We start from the raw sequence: 26,656 nt of genomic DNA on the forward strand, positions 1-26,656 counted from the left end.
CATACATAAAATACTGAAGACAATAAACAGTGTAAAGAACGCATAAATGATAAATATAATGTTCAGTTGAAGAAAAAGCAAATAAGTGAATAGTTTGCTAGCCTCTCCCCAGGCACGCCTGGTGATAAGCTGCCTGCTCGTACTCCACCCTCACTCCTCCCCTCCTCCTCCCACAGCCAGCAGAGATGTATTACCACGCACGTAACACCTCTTGCCTTCGTTTTTCATCCATTTTCTTCCATTTATGCATGTTTAGGCTTATTCCTTTATACATTATTTTTCCTAAACTATGACGCCCCACACGGTCGTACAATTCATAACTTGCCCGCCCATAAGGGGTAATAGCCTTTCCCTTTTCTCCAGCATTCTAGGACGTGCTGGTACCTGCCCCTAGCAAAAACAGTTACCAAATTGGAGACATCCAAAACATGCCAGGGTTTTCTTATATTACATAACACTCCCAATGTTTAGCACAGAAACTGAAATCATATTATATATTTTAACAACCATATTATTAATATCATTTTCGAGATAAAGAACATAAAATTTAATGTATAACTTTACAAAATACTTCTGCTCACAAATAGCAGGCTAACTGGTAACTCTGACACGTAACTGAACTACAAGACTTGCTGAGAACCTTTCAGTACTACCTAACTAGGAAATCTTGCTTCTCAATAGTATTTCTAAATGCTAACAAACTCATGAAAAAAAAAAAAAGAGGAATTAAAAAAAAGTATGGATAAACTCAGGAGGCAAGGGGGTTACTTAAGAGGAAGAGTGATGATGCAAAACCAAAAAAAATGAAGAAATATCAGAGGAAGAGAGGAGTAAATTTTTTTTTATAAAGTAGTTGGGTTACAAGTAAAAAAGTGGTATATAAACTATCTATCTATCTATTGCCAGACGCCTCAATCCCGTTTGGGGTGGCCACAAACAAATCGCCTCCACGTCGCCCTGTCCCAAGCCATTTCACTGCCCTGCTCCCAACTCACACCCCTCTCTCTCATATACCTCTCCACCCAATCCTTCCATCACATCCTCGGCCTCCCCCTCCCTCTTTTTCCCTTCACCTCACTCACATACACTCTCTTCGTCAGTCTCTCACCCTCCATCCTCTCCACATGGCCAAACCACCTCAGTGTGTTCCTCATAACGCTTCCTATCACATCCACATCCACACCACAACGCTCCTTTATATCCTCATTCGTCAGCCTGTCTCTCCATGTGACTCCACAGGCTCCTCTTAAATAACTCATTTCCACTGCTCTCACGCTTGACTTGTGTCCTTCCAACAACGTCCAAGCTTCACTTCCATACGTTAGAGTTGGTATCACAATACTGTTATGTACTCGTAGTAACTTTTTCACTTCCATGCTCACTTCCCTGTTTCTTATCACTGCTTTCAAAGAACCAGCAACCTTTCTTCCCTGCTGTACCCTTTCAAGCACTTCACCCTCCAAACCTCCATCTTTACTCATTACGCTACCCAAGTACTTAAACGTACTCACATTTTCCAATTCCTCACCATTCAACCTCGCTGTACATTCACTGACTTCACCTCTCTCAAAGACAATCACTTTACTCTTCCCTAAATTCACCTTCAGATTCCGTTTCTTACATACTCTCCCAAAGTCATCCACCAAGCCTTGCAGCTCCCCTTCGTCTTCACTCAACAATACAGTATCATCTGCAAACAACAGTACAGGGAGTTTCCAAACACTATCCTCTCTCACCAGAGCCACTCCAATATCCACTTCCCTACCTTGTACCTCTTTTTATTACCCCATCCACGTACAGATTGAACAACCATGGAGACATGACGCATTCCTGTTTCAACCCAAGATTCAAAGAGAAATATTCACTTAGTTCGCCATCCACACGCACTGCAGCCTTTGCACCATCATACATACTCTTCACAGCATTCAACAACTTCCCATCTACTCGATATATTCTTAATACTATCCACAATCCTTGTCTATCCACCCTGTCATTTGCCTTCTCCAAATCCATGAAAGCCACATACAACTTCTTTCCCTTCTCTAGAAACTTTTCCACTAAAGATCTAAGAATGAATATCTGCTCTACATAACCTCTTCCCTTCCTAAAGCCTCCCTGTTCTTCTCCAACTAATTCCTCTGTTCTTTCTCTAACTCTGTCAGTAAGTATCCTACCATACACTTTTCCTATTATACTAAGAAGACAAATGCCCCTATGATTACCACACACTTCTTTTTCCTCTTTTCCCTTGTACAAGGGAATAATTATACATGACTTCCAATCCTTCGGGACTCTACCTTCCTCCCAGGCCAATCTGCACATCTTCCACATCCATTCTACTACTATCTCTCCCCCATGCTTCAGCATTTCACCACATACTCCATCAATTCCTGGGGCTTTCCCCAGTTTAACTTTCTTCATTGCTTCCACAACTTCTATCCTACTTATTTCTTCCTGTCTTCTCATCTCCCTCCTTCTCCCAGCCATTCCCCAGCCACTTATACTCGCATTACTTCCATCCTGTATGTTCAACAATTCCTTAAAGTGTTCTCTCCATCTGCTCACTTTTTCTCCCTTCTCCACTAGTAATCTACCATTTTTATCTTTCACTCCCCTGCTAACCTCACTTCCACCCTGTCTTACTCTCTTCACCTCTTTCGAGAAAATTTTCTTACAGTCCCTCCATTTTACACTCAAATTCCTTCCAAATTCCTCATCCACTCTCTTCTTACTCTCTCTTACTAATCTTTTCACCTCTCTCTTTCTTTCTACATATAACTCTCTCTTCCGTCTCTCAACTTCTTCCACGCCCCTATTTCTCATCCATTCATTGTATGCTTTCTTCTTTTGTGCCACAGCCTGTCTCACCTCTTCAGTCCACCACGCTGTTCCTTGCAACCCCCTCCGTCTTCTCTTCCTCCCACACACACCACATCACATGCTGCACATATTTCTTCTGTATATATCCTGCACACACCTTCCACGTCCCCAATCTCCTCCAATTCATATTTGCCCAATCGTTCCTCCACTTCTCTCTTTTACTCTGCCTTCTTCTCATCCTCTTGTAACCTTTCCACTCTCCTGGCAACTACTTCTTCCTCTCGTCTTTCCCTTCTTCTATTCCACCATCTTTCTTGGATCCTAACTCTGGCCACCACCAAGTAGTGGTCAGAAAGACCACTCCCACAACCTCTATAAGCTCTTGCATCTATTACACATCTTCGCATCATGTCATCCACACACACATAATCAATCAATGCCTTCCTTTCATTCAGTTCACCACCCACCCTTCTCATCACTCGCCATGTATACCTGTGGATCATTTTATGCCTGAAGAGGGTATTGGCTATTACCAACCCCCTCCCAGCACAAATGTCCACTAACGCACTGCCATTCTCATCTATCTCAGCAGGCACACCCCACTCACCAACTATTCCATCCACCTTCACATTCCCTACATTACCATTCATATCACGGATCAAAAACACTCTCTCAATCCTTCCAAACTTTTCCATGCACACTTCCACATTTGTCCAGAACTGTTCTCTCACTCTGCTAGAACGATCTTGCATTGGCGCATACACACACACAATCGCCCACATTTGTATTCCAACTTTCAACTTTACCCACACAATCCTTGACCCAACTGATCCATACTGTCTTATGCTCTTCTTCCATCTTTTACTCACAACTATACATACTCCTTCCTTTGCCCTCTCATTCTCACTTACTCCTGCACATATACCCCATCCAAACTCCCATTCTTTCACACTTTCTCCTCTCCATTTTGTTTGTTATTTCACATACATCCACTTTCGCACCCTCAAGCACCTGGACAATCTCTCTCTCTTTCACCTCATCATTCGCTCCTCTTACATTCCATGTAGCCATTACCAAGTCCTTTGATATCCCAAGGGTATCAAATGACACCCTAAACTTTGAAAAAAAAAAAATATACGGAGAAAAGATAAAAGTTGAAAAAAAGGAGTTATATTTAAAAAAAAAAAAATCTTTAAGTCAAAGAGATAGAACCAGATATACCCACACAAGTAGAATTAATTGCAGTAGAGATTATCACATCTGAAGGGCAAATAATGTTGGCAAATTGATACAAGCCACCCCAAACAAATACCTGGGAAAAAAGTGAATATGAAGAACTGACGGAAAGTACAATTCAGAATTTAAAAGCCCTCCTGCATAGAATGGAAGAGAAATCTGAAAGAATTATATCAACCGGGGATTTCAATATAAATATAAATTGGAATATTCAAGATGTAAGAAGCAATGAAAGCTGTTGGGATCAAAGGCTCCTGGATCTTGTACAGGAGTTGTTTGTAACACAAAATAAAGGAAGACAGCAGGAAAACAGGACTAGAAGATTCATCATTATTAGCTCTTATAATTACTAGGAAAGTAATGATTATCAACAACATAATGTATCACCCTTCATTTGGCTGAAGTGACCATGTGGTATTAAACTGTGACTTCAGGTGATATAGTTAGCATTAATGAATACTACAAAAAGAGCCTAAACAACAAAAAAGGCAACTATCATGACCTAAAAAAGTACTTCACAAAAACAGATTGGGGCAAAGGAGCTTAAAGGAAAGGATATAAATGTTATATATAGAAAATTCTGCGAATTTTATGAAACATGTGTCCAAAATTATATCCCTCAGCACAAGGAAACAGAAATAAGGATAAAGAAATGGTTTCATACAGAATGTAAAAAATCAAAAGAGAAAAGATATTTGCTGTTGAATTGACACAGAAGACACAATATAACAACCATAAACAGGAAAGTAATGATACAAGGATAAGGGGAGAAGCTCAAAGACAGTTTGAGGAAGACATTATAAATAAAGGTAGTGATTAACCGAAGGTGTTTTACAGCTACATCCGATACAAAACCAATGTTAAAGATAAATTACAGTCCATCATGGATAAAGGGATAACCTATATCCATGAAGAAGATATTTGTGAAGTATTAACCCCCTCGTGCACTGCAAGTTTTCTGTAAGTGTATGTGATATGATCGGAGAGAATGCCATAAGAGCAGGCTGGACTCGCGCACAAAGGAAAACATTCCCACGTATTTTATTTGCCCCAGAAATTGGCTATAATGGTATAAACTGTAAGCTATCATTTTCCCTGATGTTTATACTATACCATAAGCTAATAAAAACATACAAAATTGATGAGTAAAAGTACTGTGGAATGAGGTGTGAATACTGTTGTTCAACAATGAAAATAACTGCCCTACACTGTAGGAGAAAACTTTGCCTATATGATCCAAGAGCTAAGCATATGTCTAGATGCAGAAATTCATGAGCTTTCACGTGGTATTGGTGGGATTCTGATACGACCAATAATTTTCAAGTAAACCACCAAGAATTGCACCCCCCCCCCGAACTAAAAACCGAGAGTGCCGTCTATTTGAGAGTGTTGGCCTGGAAATAGACACCTTCCCCTATGACGCAACAAATATTGACACATTTCATGCTAAAAAATAAGTTTGGGTGAATATTTTTTTCCAAAATTGCCTAATCAGCATCTCTTCAGACTGCCACAGTAAGTGCATCATAGTGCATCACTGGTTCCTCTTCAGATGAAAACCGTTTTGACTCGTATTGATTAACGTTGTGCGATGGGGTTAAAAAAAATCCAAATCAGTTTATACAGAACAAAGTAATTTTGAGAGGAAGATGCATGCCCACACATATTACAAGATATACAAATACTGGAAAAAGAGCCACAGGAAGAGCTGAGTTAATTAGTCAAAGGGAAAGCAAATGGTCCAGATGAAATTCCAGGTTGGGTGCTACATAAATGTACAGAAGAGTTAAGCAGACCAATATATTTAATATTCAAGGAATTCTTATGACAAGGTAAACTACCTGATAATTGGAAGAAAGCAAACATTGTTCCCCTATTCAAGAAGGGAAATAGACAGAATCCACTCATCTATTGACCAGTATAACCGAGCAATGTCGTAAGATACTAGAGTAGTTGATAATTATTGGTAAACCATCTGGAGAAATACAATATGATGCAGAAAGACAGTTCAGTTTTAGAAAGGGAAAAGCATGTTTTACAAATCTATTACTATGATAGAGTTGCAGAAACACTACAGAAAAGAGAAGGATGGGTAACGGTATCTATTTTGATTTTAAGAAAGCATTTGACAGAGTACTGAGCCAAAGACGTTTTTGGAAACTGCATGGTGTCTGACGTTTGGTGATGTGGTCCTTCAGCACACCAAAATTCAGAAACATGGCCTGCTACTTGTGCACCACTTTGTACCCCTGTGACACAGACTGTGTAATGTGGTACACATAGTCGTCTGGTGCATAAAGATTTGGCACATGTCTAAGATGCCTCTCAATATTACCAAACACTCAATCACAGGCCATGTAGCTATGGCCTGGCACCAAGTAAACATGGTCGATGGAAAGCTGGCACCTGGAATGGAGTTCTCAGAGGTAATACATCACCAAGCTGATGTTCTTAATCTGGCCAACACAGTTATCTGAGATGACCATCAGCTGTGAGAGGTCATCAATACTGCTTTCGTGGTCGATCCAGAGTTTAACCCGCCCCGTCCTGGAGACGTGAATTCACGTCCTCACATGATGTGCACTCATATCCCGGAGACGTAAATTAATGCGGCAACATTGCAAGGTCCCTAATTTGCACAATTTTCAATTTTTGCGAGTGAATTTTGGCACGTATACACGGGACACCTTCCTCTAGAAGATGCCAGGCAGGGACAATGCCTTACCCAGCATGACCTCCTCCCTCCCCCTGCATGACCTTTTCTCAGCAATTCACCTGTTATCAGTGACCTGGCCAGTAATGCCATGTCATGCCACGGTACGAAATTCAGGGCCAGAGTGATTCCCCAATCGATGACAATGTGGAGGACAAACATTAGAGGAAGAAACAGTCAGAAATGATGATCAGGTAATGTGGCAAAAAAAGGTCAGGAATGGTGATGAGTTAGTGATTGAAACAATGCTTATAATGCCTATATTACCGTTTGAAAACCAATATACTCTCGTGCTACATATAAATTCGTACCAAATAAATAAATAAATACCGTTTATGAGTGGTGTAGAATAGTTATCCTCCCATAGAACTCGTTTTCTTTGCAGGCAGCCTGATAGGAAACCCTGTAAGGTAAGGAGGTACTCCTACATGGATCGAGTATTTTAAACCTCAGGTGAGCGATTTCTCTATGAACTTTCGATGTTTCTCACCAAAAGCGGATGTTTGAGCCCCAAAAAAAAAAGGTCCAAAAATTTCGAGACTGGGGCGTACCACTGCCCAGAAAATGTCGGGATGGGGCGGGCTAATGCAGCTGGCCCCTTCACACGACCCCCACATGGCTTGAGTCTCATCCCACATATACATAGTGGTAGTGTTGCTTTGCAAGTTGTGGATACATAAGTTGTAGGTCCACATCTTGCACTTGCAGTAAGCAGCACTAGCGATGATCTTGGGTGTGGGTAGAGTCTGCTGCAGGTCAACACAGATTCCACGAGTCTCGGGGTCATTGTCAGATGCCATCTTCTTCAGGAAGTCCTGTACCTGCTGTGATAACTGCTGGTGTTCCTCTTTTTGCCTGGTGAGGTTGTCAATAGAAGCCTGATCGCCGGTTGAATTAACAATGGAGGCATCAAAGGTGTCACAGGTGGTGCAGGTGTTTGTGCATGGTGGCTCAAAGGAGATGTTAAAATCCTTTGTGAATACATCTGAATAATAATGCAGGCTGACTTTCTCCTCATCAGGACAGACATCACGGAGCCACGCCATGTACAACACGTACAGCTTCTCGATCGTAAGGTGAGATTCCAGGTACTTCCAGTGGGGAGCATTAGCCCTGCTATAGTGGCATGACATAGCAGGAAGCAGCTTAATGTGCTCCCTCACATGCAGAGCCTTGCTCCTGGTCACCTTGTCAGCAGGTTCATGCAGTCCTCATCGGTCAGGAATTAGCATACCTGTGCTGTTCACCTTACGCAATGCTGTTGTTAGGCGTGTTGTACCAATGGTGTGCATTGCCATGAAACCTTCCTTGCACACCCTGGTCTGCACATTATTATACATCACACTGTAATGACGGGTATTGTTACACTTACTATGCTCATTCTTTGTATGCTTTTGTTTTACTGGTGCCAGGCTCACCATTTTTTGAATGTTAGCATTCTGGGCATCGTATGACCCCAGAGCCCAAAATGCATTAAATATATTTTTCACACTTTCATTTGTTACTTTGTCAAAGCACCCATCACAGCAAGGATTACCAATTGCACGTGCAACAACTTCTTTCTTTGTTTTATAACTTACGTATGTTTGGCCTAAGTTATGCTTCACCTTAACTACCACACTGCCCCACTCCTCCACCTTTCGAGGCCTTTTTCTCCCTCATCCTTGCTCCACTGCACTCTCACTATCACTCGCATCATGAGGAACAGCAATAGCTTGCGGGCTATCAGCATCACTGCTAGAATCACGTGCAGCCATTGTTATACAATCCAGAAAAACACAGATAATCCAAGTGCAGGTCATAATGGTGGCAGAGGGAGAGAGAGACTGTGTGTACAGCATCCCCATGACAGCCGCAGCAAGCTGATCGGCTGCGTGCCGGCATCAGGCTCAGTGCCATTGGCCAGCTGGCTAAGATGTCACAATCACTTGGCACTCTGATAGGCTGGCTGCCACCACGCCACCACCCTTGTCGCTTAGGCTTCTCTCTCACAGCGGTGTTGCACATCATATGACAATGTGTCATAGGGCCAGATACACATTGTCGTTCTATAGCATTTTCGACCCTAGCAACACAGAGGGAGAAACATCCAACTCCCATCACGTGGTAAGCGAAGCCTTGGTCTGCCATTTGAGCGGGAAATCAGGATTTGGCGAGCGGTGGCGCTTGCAATTTTCTCCCACGGAGCTACTCAAATAGCCTTTCCTTTTTCTCCAGCATTCTAGGACGTGCTGGTACCTGCCCCTAGCAAAAACAGTTACCAAATTGGAGACATCTAAAACATGCCAGGGTTTTCTTACATTCCATAACACTCCCAATGCTTTAGCACAGAAACTGAAATTATATTATATAATTTAACAACCATAATATTAATATCATTTTCGAGATAAAGAACATAAAATTTGATGTATAACTTTACAAAATACTTCTGCTCACAAATAGCAGGCTAACTGGTAACTCTGACACGTAACTGAACTACAAGACTTGCTGAGAACCTTTCAGTACTACCTAACTAGGATATCCTGCTTCTCAATAGTATTTCTAAATGCTAACAAACTCATGAAAAAAAGAGGAATTAAAAAAAAGTATGGATAAACTCAGGAGGCAAGGGGGTTACTTAAGAGGAAGAGGGATGATGCAAAACCAAAAAAATGAAGAAATATCAGAGGAAGAGAGGAGTAAATATTTTTTTTATAAAGTAGTTGGGTTACAAGTAAAAAAGTGGTATATAAACTATCTATCTATCTATTGCCAGACGCCTCAATCCCGTTTGGGGAGACCACAAACAAATCGCCTCCACGTCGCCCTGTCCCTCGCCATTTGACTGCCCTGCTCCCAACTCACACCCCCCCTCTCTCATATACCTCTTCACCCCATCCCTCCATCGTATCCTCGGCCTCCCTCTCCCTCTTCCTCCATCCATTTCACTCACATACACTCTCTTCGTCAGTCTCTCACCCTCCATCCTCTCCACATGGCCAAACCACCTCAGTGTGTTCCTCATAACGCTTCCTATCACATCCACATCCACACCACAACGTTCCTTTACATCCTCATTCGTCAGCCTGTCTCTCCACGTGACTCCACAGGCTCCTCTTAAATAACTCATTTCCACTGCTCTCACTCTTGACTTGTGTCCTTCCAACAACGTCCAAGCTTCACTTCCATACGTTAGAGTTGGTATCACAATACTGTCATGTAGTAACTTTTTCACTTCCATGATCACTTCCCTGTTTCTTACCACTGCTTTCAAAGAACCAGCAACCTTTCTTCCCTGCTGTACCCTTTCAAGCACTTCACCCTCCAAACCTTCATCTTTACTCATCACACTACCCAAGTACTTAAACGTACTCACATTTTCCAATTCCTCACCATCCAACCTCGCTGTACATTCACTGACTTCACCTCTCTCAAAGACCATCACTTTACTCTTCCCTACATTCACCTTTAGATTCCGTTTCTTACACACTCTCCCAAACTCATCCACCAAGCCTTGCAGTTCCCCTTCAACTTCATTCAACAATACAGTATCATCTGCAAACAACAGTACAGGGAGTTTCCAAACACTATCCTCTCTCACCAGGGCCACTCCAACATCCACTACCCTACCTTGTACCTCTTTTATTACCCCATCCATGTACAGATTGAACAACCATGGAGACATGACACATTCCTGTTTCAACCCAAGATTCAGAGAGAAAAATTCACTTACTGTAGTTCACCATCCTGTCACACGCACTGCAGCCTTAGCTCCATCATACATACTCTTCACAGCATTCAACAACTTTTCATATATTCTTAACACTTTCCACAATCCTTGTCTATCCACCCTGTCATATGCCTTCTCCAAATCCATGAAAGCCACATGCAACTTCTTTCCCTTCTCTAGAAACTTTTCCACTAAAAATCTAAGAATGAATATCTGATCTACACAACCTCTCCCCTTCCTAAAGCCTCCCTGTTCTTCTCCAACTAATTCCTCTGTTCTTTCTCTAACTCTGTATATAAGTATCCTATCATACACTTTTCCTATTATACTACGAAGACAAATGCCCCTATGATTACCACACACTTCTTTTTCCCCTTTTCCTTTGTACAAGGGAATAATTATACCTGACTTCCAATCCTCTGGGACTCTACCTTCCTCCCAGGCCAATCTGCGCATCTTCCACATCCATTCTACTACTATCTCTCCCCCATGCTTCAGCATTTCACCACATACTCCATCAATTCCTGGGGCTTTCCCCAGTTTAACTTTCTTCATTGCTTCCACAACCTCTATCCTACTGATTTCTTCCTGTCTTCTCACCTCCCTCCTTCACCCAGCCATTCCCCAGCCACTTATACTCGCATTACTTCCATCCTGTATGTTCAACAATTCCTTAAAGTGTTCTCTCCATCTGCTCACTTTTTCTCCCTTCTCCACTAGTAATCTACAATTTTTATCTTTTACTCCCCTGCTAACCTCTTTTCCACTCTCTTCTTACTCTCTCTTACTAATCTTTTCACCTGTCTCTTTCTTTCTACATATAACTCTCTCTTCCGTCTCTCAACTTCTTCCACGCCCCTATGTCTCATCCATTCATTGTATGCTTTCTTCTTTTGTGCCACAGCCTGTCTCACCTCTTCAGTCCACCACGCTGTTCCTTGCACCCCCCTCCGTCTTCTCTTCCTCCTACACACACCACATCACATGCTGCACATATTTCTTCTGTAAATATCCTGCACACACCTTCCACGTCCCCAATCTGCTCCAATTCATTTTTGCCCAATCGTTCCTCCACTTCTCTTTTATACTCTACCTTTTTCTCATCCTCTTGTAACCTTTCCACTCTCCTTGCAACTACTCCTTCCTCTCGTCTTTCCCTTCTTCTATTCCACCATCTTTCTTGGATCCTAATTCTGGCCACCACCAAGCAGTGGTCAGAAAGTCCACTCCCACAACCTCTATAAGCTCTTGCATCCATTGCACATCTTCGCATCCTGTCATCCACACACACATAATCAATCAATGCCTTCCTTTCATTCAGTTCACCACCCACCCTTCTCATCACTCGCCATGTATACCTGTGGATCATTTTATGCCTGAAGAGGGTATTGGCTATCGCCAACCCCCTCCCAGCACAAATGTCCACTAACGCACTGCCATTCTCATCTATCTCAGCAGGCACACCCCACTCACCAACTCTTCCATCCACCTTCACATTCCCTACTTTACCATTCATATCACCGATCATAAACACTCTCTCAATCCTTCCAAACTTTTCCATGCACACTTCCACATTTGTCCAGAACTCTTCTCTCACTCTGCTAGAACGATCTTGCATTGGCACATACACACACACAATCGCCCACATTTGTATTCCAACTTTCAACTTTACCCACACAATCCTTGACCCAACTGATCCATACTGTCTTATGCTCTTCTTCCATCTTTTACTCACAACTATACATACTCCTTCCTTTGCCCTCTCATTCTCACTTACTCCTGCACATATACCGCATCCACACTCTCATTCTCTCACACTTTCTCCTCTCCCTTTTGTTTGTTATTTCACATACACCTACTTTCGCACCCTCAAGCACCTGGACAATCTCTCTCTCTTTCACCTCATCATTCGCTCCCTAAACTTTGAAAAATACAATATACGGAGAAAAGATAGAAGTTGAAAAAAAGGAGTTACATTTAAAAAAAAAAAAATCTTCAAGTCAAAGAGTTAGAACCAGATATACCCACACAAGTAGAATTAATTGCAGTAGAGATTATCACATCTGAAGGGCAAATAATGTTGGCAAATTGATACATGCCACCCCAAACAAATACCTGGGAAAAAAGAGAATATGAAGACCTGACGGAAAGTACAATTCAGAATTTAAAAGCCCTCCTGCATAGAATGGAAGAGAAATCTGAAAGAATTATATCAACCAGGGATTTCAATATAAATATAAATTGGAATACTCATGATGTAAGAAGCAATGAAAGCTATTGGGATCAAAGGCTCCTGGAAAGTACAGGAGTTGTTTGTAACACAAAATAAAGGAAGACAGCAGGAAAACAGGACTAGAAGATTTATCATTATTAGCTCTTATAATTACTAGGAAAGTAATGATTATCAACAACATAACGTATCACCCTCCATTTGGCTGAAGTGACCATGTGGTATTAAACTGTGACTTCAGGATTGCAAATGATATAGTTAGCAGTAATGAATACTACAAAAAGAGCCTAAACAACAAAAAAGGCAACTATCATGACCAAAAAAAGTACTTCACAGAAACAGATTGGGGCAAAGGAGCTTAAAGGAAAGGATATAAATGTTATATATAGAAAATTCTGCGAATTTTATGAAACATGTGTCCAAAATTATATCCCTCAGCACAAGGAAACAGAAATAAGGATAAAGAAATGGTTTCATACAGAATGTAAAAAATCAAAAGAGAAAAGATATTTGCTGTTGAATTGACACAGAAGACACAATATAACAACCATAAACAGGAAAGTAATGATACAAGGATAAGGGGAGAAGCTCAAAGACAGTTTGAGGAAGACATTATAAATAAAGGTAGTGATTAACCGAAGCTGTTTTACAGCTACATCCGACACAAAACCAATGTTAAAGATAAATTACAGTCCATCATGGATAAAGGGATAACCTATATCCATAAAGAAGATATTTGTGAAGTATTAACCCACCATGCACTGCAAGTTTTCTGTAAGAGTGTGTGACATGATCAGAGAAAATGCCGTACAAGCAGGCTGGACTCGCGCACAAAGGAAAACATTCCCACGTATTTTATTTACCCCAGAAATTGGCTATAATGGTATAAAATGTAAACTATCATTTTCCCTGATGTTTATACTATACCATAAGCTAATAAAAACATACAAAATTGATGAGTACAAGTACTGTGAAATGAAGTGTGAATACTGTTGTTCAATAATGAAAATAACTGCCCTACACTGTAGGAGAAAACTTTGCCTACATGATCCAAGAGCTAAGTATATGTCTACATGCAGAATTTCATGAGCTTTCACGTGGTATTGGTGGGATTCTGATAAGACAAATAGTTTTCAAGTAAACCACCAAAAATTGCACCCCTCCTGAACTAAAAACCGAGAGTGCCGTCTATTTGAGAGTCTTGGCCTGGGAATAGACACCTTCCCCTATGGCACACCAAATATTAACACATTTCATGCTAAAACATAAGTTTGGGTGAATATTTTTTTTCCAAAATTGCCTAATCAGCATCTCTTCAGACTGCCTCAGTAAGTGCATCATAGTGCGTCATTGGTTCCTCTTCAGATGAAAACTGTTTTGACTCGTACTGATTAACGTTGTGCGATGGGGTTAAAAAAAAATCCAAATCAGCTTATACAGAACAAAGTAATTTTGAGAGGAACATGCATGCCCACACATATTACAAGATACCGGTATACAAATACTGGAAAAAGAGCCACAGGAAGAGCTGAGTTAATTAGTCACAAGGAAAGCAAATGGTCCAGATGAAATTCCAGGTTGGGTACTACATGAATGTGCAGAAGAGTTAAGCAGACCAATATATTTAATATTCAAGGAATTCTTATGACAAGGTAAACTACCTGATATTTGGAAGAAAGCAAAAATTGTTCCCCTATTCAAGAAAGGAAATAGACAGAATCCACTCATCTATTGACCAGTATTACCGAGCAATGTCGTAAGATACTAGAGTAGTTGATAGGATAATTATTGGTAAACCATCTAGAGAAATACAATATGATGCAGAAAGACAGTTCAGTTTTAGAAAGGGAAAATCATGTGTTACAAATCTATTACTCTCATAGAGTTGCAAACACTACAGAAAACAGAAGGATGGGTAGACGGTATCTATTTAGATTTCAAGAAAGCATTTGACAGAGTACTGAGCCAAAGACGTTTTTGGAAACTTTATCATCATGGAGGAATTCAAGGTAATCTGTACTGTTGGATGCAAGAGAAAAAGAAAAATTGAAATGAGAACAGTACTATGGGAAAAATACTCATTATGGAGAGAAGTACAGTATCTAGCTGAGTTCCACAGGGCTCACTGCTGGCGCATAAGTATATATAAATGACACAGGCAGCAACATTGGAATTGGAAGCTATCTAAATGTGTCTGCTGAAGATGCAAAAAGACAAAGGAGAACGGACTCTTGCAGAGAGCTACAAGAAGAATTGAATAAGCCTCATGAATGGAACAACTGATGGCAAATGGAAGTCATTGAAGACAAATGCCATGAAATTAAGTTTTGTAAAAGTACAGACAGACGAGACTGAGATTATAAGCTTAGAAGCTCAACCCCACACATATTAGAAAAGGAGAAAGACCTAAGAGTGATTATCAATAACAATTTCTAGCTAACCACATCAATGAAAAGATACAGAGCATGTATACACTGCTTGCTAATATGAGAATAGTTGTCTCAGGGAAACTACCAGGATTCTTTCTTGACATTTTATTTCTTGTATTCTGTTCAATCCCAGTCATTCCCGTAAAACTGAAAAGTAATAATTTCTTTGTCTAAGAAACAAGCTCAAACATTTAACTTCTTATAATTACATAAATCACTAATCAAACAGATTAGGTCTTATTCAACAACGTCTTAATATCATGATACATCATTCACTTACTGTACTACAAGCATACATGAAACATAATATTACAGATATACTGAAATATGATACACTACCTCGGCCACCTGTCATCATGGAATTGAGTCCGTGGTTGTGAGTCTGTGACGAAGTGGTCGTTCGCAAGACAAATCAAAACAAATCCGGAATTGTAAACAAACTGCACACGATTGAAGTGAACCTTTTGCACGGTGTCACTAAACTACAAATGAAGATACAGTTCTTAATATATAATGAGTAACACATAATGGCATGCATATAATGAATATGACATTTACATAGCTCCCCTAAATTGTGAGAGCAATTTACCTTATACTCTAATGAGTATAAAAGTAACAAATTAATACTAATATAAAAGAAGAAAATTAATACTAATACTATGAGGAAGAAAACACTTTGGCACAGTTTTGGCACTTAGGTAGGCTCTTTGGTGGGGATACCCGGTCTCACTCCGCTTTCAATGAAGGTGATGGCTTGAGTGAGTTTATCTTGCATATCTAACTTTGAGTCTGACATCATTACCTTGACCTTTCTTACATGACCATCTTCATCAGGAAGAGCTTCTACTATTTTTCCCAACTTCCAATTATTTCTTGCCAAAGTCTCTTCTTTTACAATCACTATGTCATCTGCTTGCAAATTTCTATGTGGCTCTACCCATTTATATCTCAATTGGAGAGACTGCAAGAACTCCCTTTTCCATTTAGACCAAAACTCATTTGCTAAGTACTGCACCCTATGCCAGTGCTTCCTTGAATACACATTTATCCTGCCATAGCAGCCTGGAGGAGGTAGTACAACTTTAGATTTAATGGTCAATAACATATTGGGTGTCAGTGGTTCTATGTGCTCAGGAGAGTTCAGTGTGTCAACAGTTAAAGGACGACCATTTACTATAGACTCAGCTTCTATCATGAAAGTTCTTAAAGATTCATCATCTACCTGAGACCCATGCTGATCGAGCAATATTGAAAGTACATTTCTCACTGTATGTATTTGTCTCTCCCATATGCCACCCATATGAATTGCATGTGGTACATTCATTTTAAATTCTATCCAGTCACAATGACCTTTCAATAGTTCTGTTCTTATTTTCTCTTGATCCATTTCTTTTAAACATGTCAACAACTCATTCCTAGCACCAACAAAGTTTGTTCCCTGATCATATCTCAACTGAAGTACATGTCTCCTCCGTCCTATGAAGCGACGGTAGGCAGTGATGAATGAGTCTGTGTTCACAGCGTTGGCTGTTTCCAAGTGAATTGCACACGAAGTCATGCAAGTAAACAATACACCATACCTTTTCAGTTCCTTACGTCCCTCCTTAATAAAAAAGGGTCCAGCAGAATAAGTAAATGGAGCAGTAGGTTCTAACCTATCTGTAGGAAGATCTGCCATCTTTTGTTCCTGTGTACTTCCTCTAACTTTTCTACAAATGGTACACCTGGAAATGTGCTTAGTTACTAGAGAAGATTCTCCTATAATCCAATATCCAGATCCTCTAATCTTATTTAGTGTGATGCCTCTAGCTTGATGTTGTACTTTTTTTATGGTAGTAACAAATCAACAAATCGGTTATGTGAGATTTCTTTGGTAATATGGCTGGGTGCTTTCTGTCTTTGTGCATATTTGCTCTTCTGATCCTTCCACCTACACTAATGATCCGATCTTCATCCATGAATGGATCAAGATTATACATCTGACTTGATTTCTTTATGACATTTCTTTTTTCTTCCAACACAACAAATTAACTCTTCCTTGTTAACTTTGTTCATCAATGCTCTTTTTTCTTCTCGGAATGCTTGTGCCTGAAGTTGTTTTAGTATCTCATTTTCAGCTTCTTTCAGTTCTGTTGCTGTCACAGGAACATACTCAGACTTGACGAAGTTTTGTTTAGCGGTTTTTACATTTGGTTTACTTTGCTCTTTGCCTTTGAATGTTTTCTAAAGTCTGAGGCATACTGCAGTAGCTCTGGTTGCACGATGCCAATCTGAGAAATACTTCAGTCTGTCTAGGAATGATGATGGCTCTTGAGGTTCTGTGAGACGTGATACAACTTTCTTCACTTCAGGATCATCTTCTGCAACGATGAAGTCTTCTACTGATGCTTGAGGTGTGTCAAGCGATTGCCGAAGAGTCTGGTCCATTCCACCACTTAGAACTGTGAATCATGGCTTGTACTGGCATGCCTCGTGATGTGTAGTCAGCTGGGTTATTTTCTGTTTCAACATACTTCCAATGTGCTGGTGATGTTTCATCTCGTATCTGTTGAACTCTGTTTGCAACATACACATGGAATTTCTTAGCATCATTACAGATATAGCCTAGTACTACTTTGCTATCAGTCCAAAATACTTCTTTGACATCTTGGTAATTCAGCTGTTTTCTCAGAACTGTGTGAACTCTTACTGACACAACTGCTGCTGCAAGCTCAAACCTTAGTATAGCGATGGCTTTAAGTGGTGCTACTCTTGATTTTGCCATTACAAGTGCACAATGCATCTGACCTTTGTCATTAATCAGTCTAATGTAAGAGCACTGTCCATAGCCTTCCTGACTAGTACATGAGAAATGATGAAACTCAACTGCTTTAATTTCTCCAAATGCTTCAGGTTTGTAACATCTTGGTATTTTCACTTGCTGCAACAAGTGCAGTTCATTTCTCCACTGTTCCCACCTAGATTTCATGTTTTCCGGTACAGCATCATGCCAACTAAACCCATCTTTACATAGATCCTGGAGTATTCTTTTTCCATTTAGAATGAAGGGAGATACTAAACCTAAGGAATCAAATATGGAGCTTACAGTTGATAAAATACCTCTTCTTGTTACAGGCTTACTACTTAAATTGATTCTAAACTGAAATGAGTCAGATGCAACACACCACTCTACTTCAAGTGTTCTCTCAGTAGGCGGTGAGTCCTTGCTGAGATTTAAGTTCTTTATGCTTCCTGCCATTTCTTCTGGACTGATGGCTGCCAGTACCTCCTTGCTGTTGGACAAGAACTTATGAAGCTTAAGTCTCCTTTCATGCGCATTGCCTTACTGCTATTAATCAGTTGGATAGCTTCAGCTGCAGCAGGTACAGATTTTAACCCATCATCAACATAAAAATCATTTTTGACAAACTTAGCTGCATCAGATCCAAACTCAAGCTCATTATCATCATCTGTTTTCATTAGTGAAAATAGCAACACTTGGTGATGAAGTAGCTCCAAACAAGTGCACAGTCATTCTACTGTATATTCAGTCACTTCTTTGTCCAGATCTCCATTTTTCCACCACAAAAAGCGTAGCAAGTCCTTGTGTTTAGGAGACACATGCACCTGATGATACACTGCAGAAATGTTACATACAAATACTACCTCTTCTTGGTGAAATCTGCAAAACACTCTAATGAGACTGTTTGTGAGGCCTGATCCTTGTATTAAGTGGATATTTAGCGATTGTTTCTTGTAGCTAGCACTGCAGTCAAATACTACTCTTAACTTGCCTGATTTCTTTGGGTGATACACTCTATGATGAGGTACGTACCACACAAACCAAATCCGCTCTTGCTAACTCCTTGGCTGGAACTGCTTCTGTGTACTGGTACCCATGTGTTATCATGTCTTGCACAGACTTCACATAATCTTGATAATATTTCTTGTCATGTTTGAGCTTTCTTTTCAGTCTGTCTAGTCTGTGAACAGCTAAGTCTTTGTTGTTTTCGAACTTGACATTTTCATTCTTGAGAGGAAGTGGCATCTCATAATCTTCTTGTGGCTTGCATAATCCCTCTTCCATTTTTGTCATGAAAAGTATGTCTTCATATGAGATGGGAACGTCATCTGTCTATCATTAAAGTCCAGCTCAAACATTTTCTTGATTTGCTGTGGGTTGACAACCTCCTTTACTTGAGTTGGAACAACTAGGAAGCTAACTTTCCTTTCATTATTGATGACGACTTCTTGGGCCATAGTTCTGTGTACCTGTACAATGCTATCTTCTGTGCTTCTGTCACTACAGACCTTTCCTATTATACCCCATCCTAACTCTGTCCTTCTAGCAAAAGGATCGTTTTCATTTCCTGGGATAATTTCCTTTGGCTTCAGTGCTTTAGTACAGCTAAGTCCTATGATGAGACCAATTTCTACGTTAGAGTCATATGGCATAAGTTTGTCTGCTATTCCTTTCAAATGTGGCCAATTGTTTGCAGTCTCGGGTCTTGGTATTTGATCTCGTCTGGCTGGTATATGTTCTCTAGTTTATGTATGGGGATGGAACACTTCTTTCTGTTCACAGACTCCCTTTACCACTAGCCCTTGTACTCTGGTACAAAGCACAGTATCTTCTCCCATCACAGTAGCCAACTGCAAGTGTATCTGTGGTCCAGTTGCTTTAACATTATCTAAAGTAGTCCATTTAACAAAGCAAACATCAGACTGATCATCTACAGTAATAAAGCATAAACCAAGACTCTGATGCATCACTGCTGTGGTACAGCCACACTGGAACAATCATGCTGTGTGTATCTGCTACGAATGACCTGTTGATTTTAATTCTATTTGAGACAGCACTGTCCTCTGTTGTCTTGGACTGTTGTGATTTCTCAGTTTCCTTCTCTTTAATTCTTTCAAGTATGGCTTCATGAAGAGATGTCGGATGCCGTCTCTTACATACTGTACATACTTTCCTTCTTTTGCAGTTTTTCATGATATGTCCATACTTTAGACAACCCCTGCAGGTAAATGACTTCTGTACATATTCTACCTTGTCCTTATTGTTAAACTCACTGAACCTTTTACATGTGTCCAGTTCATGTTCTTCTTTACAGTAGATACACTGTGGCCTTTTGATGTTTTGATTATTGTCATCCTTGGCCTTTTGAGTCCTTTGTTTCTTGTCACCCTTGTTCCTTTGATCCTTTTGTGCCTCTGTTTCTTTCACTCCAGTTGTGTTGGCTACAAGACCTCTTGCCCCAGATCTGTTTGTTTCTGCTTTACCTTCCTTCTTTCCCTTTGAAGCAGCTGTGTTATGCCTTTGACTCATTGCCATTACAGCACTATAGGATGAGATTGGATGACAAGCTTTCTTTGCCTCATCTGCTATGAATTGACAAAAGGCATAAAATGGAGGGTATTCTATGTGTGTGGAGAACCAGATGTGGACTACGAATTTTATCTATCAATTAAAGGATGGGGTAACTTCTGTAAGATTTTGCTGTTTTCTTGAGGATCATTTAGAACATTAAGGAAATTAGTTGTGTTCATTATTGTCAAACAGTTCTGCAAGAAGTCAAATAATTTCTGTAGTGCTTGACCATCATTATTTGAGATCTTTGGCCACTCACTCAGTTTTCTTCTATAACCATTTGCTACTATGAACTCATTGCCAAATCTCTTTCAGTATACTTTTAGCCTTACAGAAAGCTCCATTATGGATACACAAAAGTCCTCTAATAACTTCTTTGGCTTCCCCATCAGTATACCTTCCTAGGTAGAAAAGTTTCTCTGCTGGATTGGTGACTCGTGACCCTATGAATATTTCAAAATTCTTTATCCAGAATGGAAACTCTAATAAATCTCCTTTGAAATTCTCTGGCTCTGGGCGAGGCAGTTCACTTGCATTTTTGGATGACAAAATATCTACCACACCTTTTAGTATATTCTTGTCCACTGACTGACTTGGTGTATCATGCTTACCTGATGCCTGTGGCTGTTTTTAATTCTGATTCTGGTTCAAAACTCTTAGCATGTGGGTTAAGCTTTGGACTCACCTGCAAGAAAGTCTGATTTATTTTGGAAACTTCTCTCTCTAATTCACCCATGGCAGTAACAGATGAATCTTTGACAGTCACTTTCGGCCCTGATATGTTAGGTCTGATTTTCTCACCTTCTGTCAGTCCTTGTGATTCAAAGAATTTTTGAGGATGCTGTTCTTTACTATCAAGCTCATCATCACTCTCTGGCAAATCTAAAGGCTCTTCCACTGAATTTACAGCATTTAGCTCAGCTCGAGTAGCAGCTGGATCTTTACTTAGAAGTAGTTTCTTATACTCCATTTCCTTTTCATGCAAGAATTTCTGATATTCTATTTCCCTGTCTTGAAATTGCTGCTCAACTTTTAGCCTAGCTAGTTCAGCACTTTTGTGATGCTTGAATAAGATCTACTAGTGCAATGATAGTGTCTTGAAGTTACAGTACTTTGTGACCTAACAGAGTGTAAGCACTTGGAAGCTTTACTACTTTGTGACCTAACGGACCGTGAATCCTTGGGAGCTTGACTTACTGATTTTGTGTTCTGCATCAGTTCATTCGTTTTGTTGTCAATTCTCCTTATACAAGTGGTGTGCACTTCTTTTTCTTCCACTAACTCCTGTGACAATTTTTCTTGTAAGCTTGGATCTGCTTCCATTAGCTTATGAAATGCAGTTACTGCTTCATTAAACTGCACGTGTTCTGCATTTGCATGATCTTTAAGCTGATCCAAACTTACATCATTCATACCTGACAATATTTCCTTTACCACTTTGGTCAATGCTTGCCTTGATGATGCTAACCTATTTGAACACTGTGTTATTTGGTACTCATGCCCTTTCTCTATTAAAGACCTTTGTCTGGTACTCTTCACTTCCTCATTTGCCTCAGTAGACTGGAGACAGTCAGTGGCTTCCTCATTTGCCTCGGTAGACTGGAGCAGGTCACTTACAGCTTGTTCAGTATAACTCATTTTGCAACTATTATTATACTATACCTAATTTGAACTCAAGATTAATATTCAGTACTGGTACTTATTTGTAGTCGAAAGTTCCCTCTGGCTGTAGGTGAAGCTTGGAGAATGGAGAGTTTTCAGTGGTGAGCACAGACCAGTTCTGCAGTGTCAGCAACTTGCACACATTAGTTCTAGAAGTCATTGTCAGGCAACCAGGAATGTTTTATTCATCAGAGGCTGGCACATTCATCAGGCTAATCTTGTGCACCCATCTGCTGCTTTTGCCGATTGCAGGAATTCTTGTGGTCGCCTCATTCTTTGTTCATACTGCAGGCCCCCATGTGTTGTGCTTGCAATTTTTATGGGCTGGGTTTTACTCCGAGGATGGGACGAGTTTTACTTTGAAGAATGAGTTTTATTTCTGGGACGAGTTTTACTGTCTCAGAGGGCCAAGTCAAGGGGCTTTACAGGGAAACTACCAAGATTCTTTCTTGACATTTTATTTCTTGTATTCTGTTCAATCCCAGTCATTCCCGTAAAACTGAAAAGTAATCTCTTTGTCTAAGAAACAAGCTCAAACATTTAACTTCTTATAATTGCATAAATCAGTAATCAAACAGATTAGGTCTTCTTCAACGACGTCTTAATGTCATGATACATAATTCACTTACAGTACAACAAGCATACATGTAATAAAATACTATAGATATACTGAAATATGATACTGTACCTCAGTCACCTGTCATCTTGGCCTTGAGTCCGTGGTTGTGAGTCTGTGACGAGGTGGTCGTTCGCAAGACAAATCAAAACAAATCCGGATTTGTAAACAAACTGCAAACGATTGAAGTGAACCTTTTGCACGGTGTCACTAAACTACAAATGAAGATACAGTTCTTAACATAATATATAGTGAGTAACACATAATAGCATGCATAAAATGAATATGACATTTGCAATAGTATTCACATAAACAAATGAAGACATGTTGAGAAAGATAATAACATCATTCATCTGATCAACCCTGGAGTATGCATCAGTAGTCTAGAAATCACACACACACACACACACACACACACACACACACACATATATATATATATATATATATATATATATATATATATATATATATATATATATATATATATATATATATATATAACCGAAGAAGTACAAAGAACTGCTACAAGATGGGTACCAAGTTTAAGGGATTTAATCTATGAAGAAAGACCAGAGAAACTGAACCTACTAACATTACAATAGAGATGGAAAAGAGGAGATAAGATTCTGCTATGTAAATGCATCACAGGGAAAGAGAAAATAGACATGAGTATATCACCTATGGGAAAGCATCAGCAAGTGCACACTGCAAAAAATGCATAAAAAAGAAAGGAAATTCGTTTTCCCAAATAGGGGAATTCATTAGTGGAATGTACAACCGAATGAAACAGTGTGTGCCAAAACGATTCGTAAATTTAAGGATATGTATGATAAAAGTGGTTTAATACACGGGACAGTACGAGCTTGACTCATTCTTGTAAAGATACAATAAGGTAAAAACAATTAGGTAAGAACACACACACCATTAAAATCATAACATCCTCTCTCACTCCGTGAACATAGGTGCCGTGAGTCCAAACCTGTCAGAGAGAAATCTGCAGCCATGAAATTCCAGAAGTTGAGATCAGCATCAAAAACGACATGAGTGCCAGCCCTCGCCAACCTGTTCATGTTTGCCGCAAAGTTGATAAACGTGGAGAAGGTCACTCGCTCTGTGTCAAACAGGTCCGCAAACTCACGGAACATCCCAGATCTCACGATCTGAAGAGAAATAAACCTCAGAGCAAAATAGAAATTAGGTTGTATAGTAATCTGGACAATTTCTGGAAAGAATTTAAAAAATTTAATCTAACAAATGAAAACATTAGTATCATTATTGTCTGTAATTCCAAAATTTCATTAAAAAATGTTCCATTTTATTGCATGAGCATATTGTGTAATTAATGATTATCTGACACAATGTTTTGCTGAACAGACCACTGTTAACAGTGACGGAGCTAAAGTAACTAAACAGACCCAGTCAGTTGAGCACTTGCGAGTTAAGATAGTTGAAAATGTCGATGCTAATAAATTTGGTAGTTTTAGCACAAATCACATTTAAAACGGCCATGCCACGTTGAGTACACCGCTTCCCGTCCGGTCAGCGAAGTTAAGCAACGTTGGGTCTGGTTAGTACTTGGATGGGTGACCGCCTGGGAACTCCAGATGCTGTTGGCATAACTCCCTACGTGTCAAGTGGGGTTTGTGGAGGATTAGTGCCCCTCCCTGTAAAACAATTAACTCTAAGCCCTTGGCCACCCCGTTTGGGATACATGGCGTCTGGCAATGGAAAAATATCGTGCGAAAATAGCGTTGACAGTGCCGAGTACTTCACAAGATGTACTCTCCTGTCCCAGCTCCACTGTCCACGAAATGTTCAGTTGCTCCCATCCTTTCGTATGCTTTCTACGCTCATTTTATCATTGCCACTTTGAAAATATCTGTGACACCATGCAGGTGACTCGGTCAGCAAATGCACTTGTTAAGTTTATTGCGCTGTATATATTTCCCTTCAATAATTTGCCCCTAAAATATGCTGCATTAAAATAAGTAGAACAACAAGCCTGTTAAATTTTACTTTTTTTTTATTCCTTCCCATGATTAGTTAATGAAAATAGCCGCCATGTTGGACTAAGCTACTTAAAGAAAATGCTGAAAGGCAATTATAGGTATATTTTAGCATGCTTAAGGAAGAGCTTAAAAATGTGTTTAAGATGATATTATCTTTGTGTTAGTTTCATTCCTTTCCTTCAATTTCCTGTACTTAATGACCACTGAGGGAGGTCACCTTGATGTACTGATAGGGTTTTAAGCATGGTGGACTGTGCCACCTACTCTGGAGTCATGCCTACCTTTGTAGAGTTTGGCATTTGTCAACCTCGTCGACCAAGTACTTCCCCTATATTACTTGTAGAGTTCGGCATTTGTCAGCCTCGTCAACCAAGTACCCCCCCTATATCACTGATAGAGGAGGCCTATTGGTGATGTTGCTCATTCCTGCCCATATTCCATCTGGGGTGGGAATTTTGTCTCCTCACGTTTGCCATGCGTGCCATCCCATGATGCTGGGAAATGGGAGTCCTTGGGGTTGAGCAATGGTGCACGATGCGCTCTGCATTGCAGCTAGCAAGAGACCTCTTTGGTTCCCTGTTCTGCCTAGATGGGCAGCCTGGTTGGGCCCCACCAAGTCAAGTGACTGGTCATTTATTGGCTAGGGTCAAGTGGGCACTGGGGTGTCTGGTGGCTCCCATCATCCTGGAGTCACCCTTATCCGGGTCCACCAGTGGGTACCTGCATGTACTACCTAGCTGCCTCTGGTGTCGCCAGCAGTGTTATCCCTAGCATAAGACCTCCCCATGTTGGGTTTCATCGTGGGTGGAGAGGTGAGGGAATAAAAAACTTTTTGCTGTACATCAAACATTATTTGATAAAATCTTTTGACAACCGTGCATCTCTCCATGGTTGTCTGATACTCAACCTGTTATTGCCACTTTGGAGCCTTACCACCCCCGTGGGGGCTCTCCTCCTTTGCCCCAGTGTCGAACCGGGACTGGGAGGCGTTCACATTGGGCTGGTTTAGCCCTGGGGTTGGGCCAAGACAAGACGGTGCCAGAATCATATGCTAAATATTTAGTAATGAAATCTTTTGTGGGCAAGTTAATGCTAGATATTGATATTTTCTATTTCCACTGTGCTAGTGTCTCAGTTTCTGGCATAAAACCTAAAATCTCTTTGCGAGGGAGCATAAGAATTCTTATTGAGGTTTCCTCCCAAGAAAAGAGTTACCATTTACTGGCTCTGACTTCTGTTTCTGATGTGAATGTTACTTGTGCTCCTCATGCTACTTTTAATCGATGTAAGGATGTCATTTTTTCATGTGACCTCCTCCGATTCTATAAGGCACGGTTCTTGGAGTAACTGCAACTTCCTGGTATGGTGACTGCTTAGCACCTGCAGGAGAAAACAGAGGGTATCTTTACCCCAACATCGACCTTGTTCCTGACATTTGACAAGTTAACGCGGCATACGTCTGTGAAAATGGCTTGGCTATCACTCCCTGTGAAGTCATATGTGTTGATTCCAAAACGATGTTTCCACTGTCAGGAGTATGCACATGTTGGCCGATTTTGCCGCCGTGCACAGGCTGGCCTTCCTGGTATCCATGTCTCCTGTGTCAGACCAAGTCATACCAATGACCGTCCGGGACCCCTTTAATCCTATCATTGTGCGGGTCCTCATGCTATGTCTTCAAGAAACTGTCCTAGATACTGCATGGAGAAAGCGATTTTGTCCATTCATGCACGTTACAAGGTTTCACTTCCAGAAGCAAAGAGCACAGCTCAGACCACTTCTTTGAACCCAAGGTTACATATGTTGCTGTCCTTTCCGGAGTGCCTGTGCGCCGCCCTCTGTCTCAGAGCTGCCTCAACCCATTCCATTGCCCAGT

At 40.5% G+C, this 26,656-nt stretch overlaps 1 protein-coding gene and 1 non-coding gene across 2 annotated transcripts in view; one reads left to right on the forward strand and one right to left on the reverse strand.

Annotated features, from left to right (window-relative positions):
• The window catches only part of LOC145399287 (uncharacterized), a 61,660-nt gene extending 36,404 nt beyond the window's left edge, over positions 1-25,256 (reverse strand). The window contains exons 1-2 of the mRNA XM_080271959.1: positions 25,248-25,256; positions 23,751-23,931 (exon numbers count right to left, since the gene is read on the reverse strand). Coding sequence (XP_080128085.1) covers positions 23,751-23,931; positions 25,248-25,256 — 190 coding nt within the window. The remainder of the gene's footprint in view (positions 1-23,750; positions 23,932-25,247) is intronic.
• LOC145399367 (5S ribosomal RNA) lies at positions 24,269-24,387 on the forward strand. Its single transcript, XR_013897282.1, has one exon. It is a non-coding gene; the product is annotated as a 5S ribosomal RNA (ribosomal RNA).
• Positions 25,257-26,656: the final 1,400 nt, after the last annotated feature.

The sequence above is a fragment of the Coenobita brevimanus genome, chromosome 48 (genome assembly GCF_032717465.1).
Source record: "Coenobita brevimanus isolate Jiangsu-jjx chromosome 48, ASM3271746v2, whole genome shotgun sequence".
NCBI classification, from domain to species: Eukaryota; Metazoa; Arthropoda; class Malacostraca; order Decapoda; family Coenobitidae; genus Coenobita; species Coenobita brevimanus.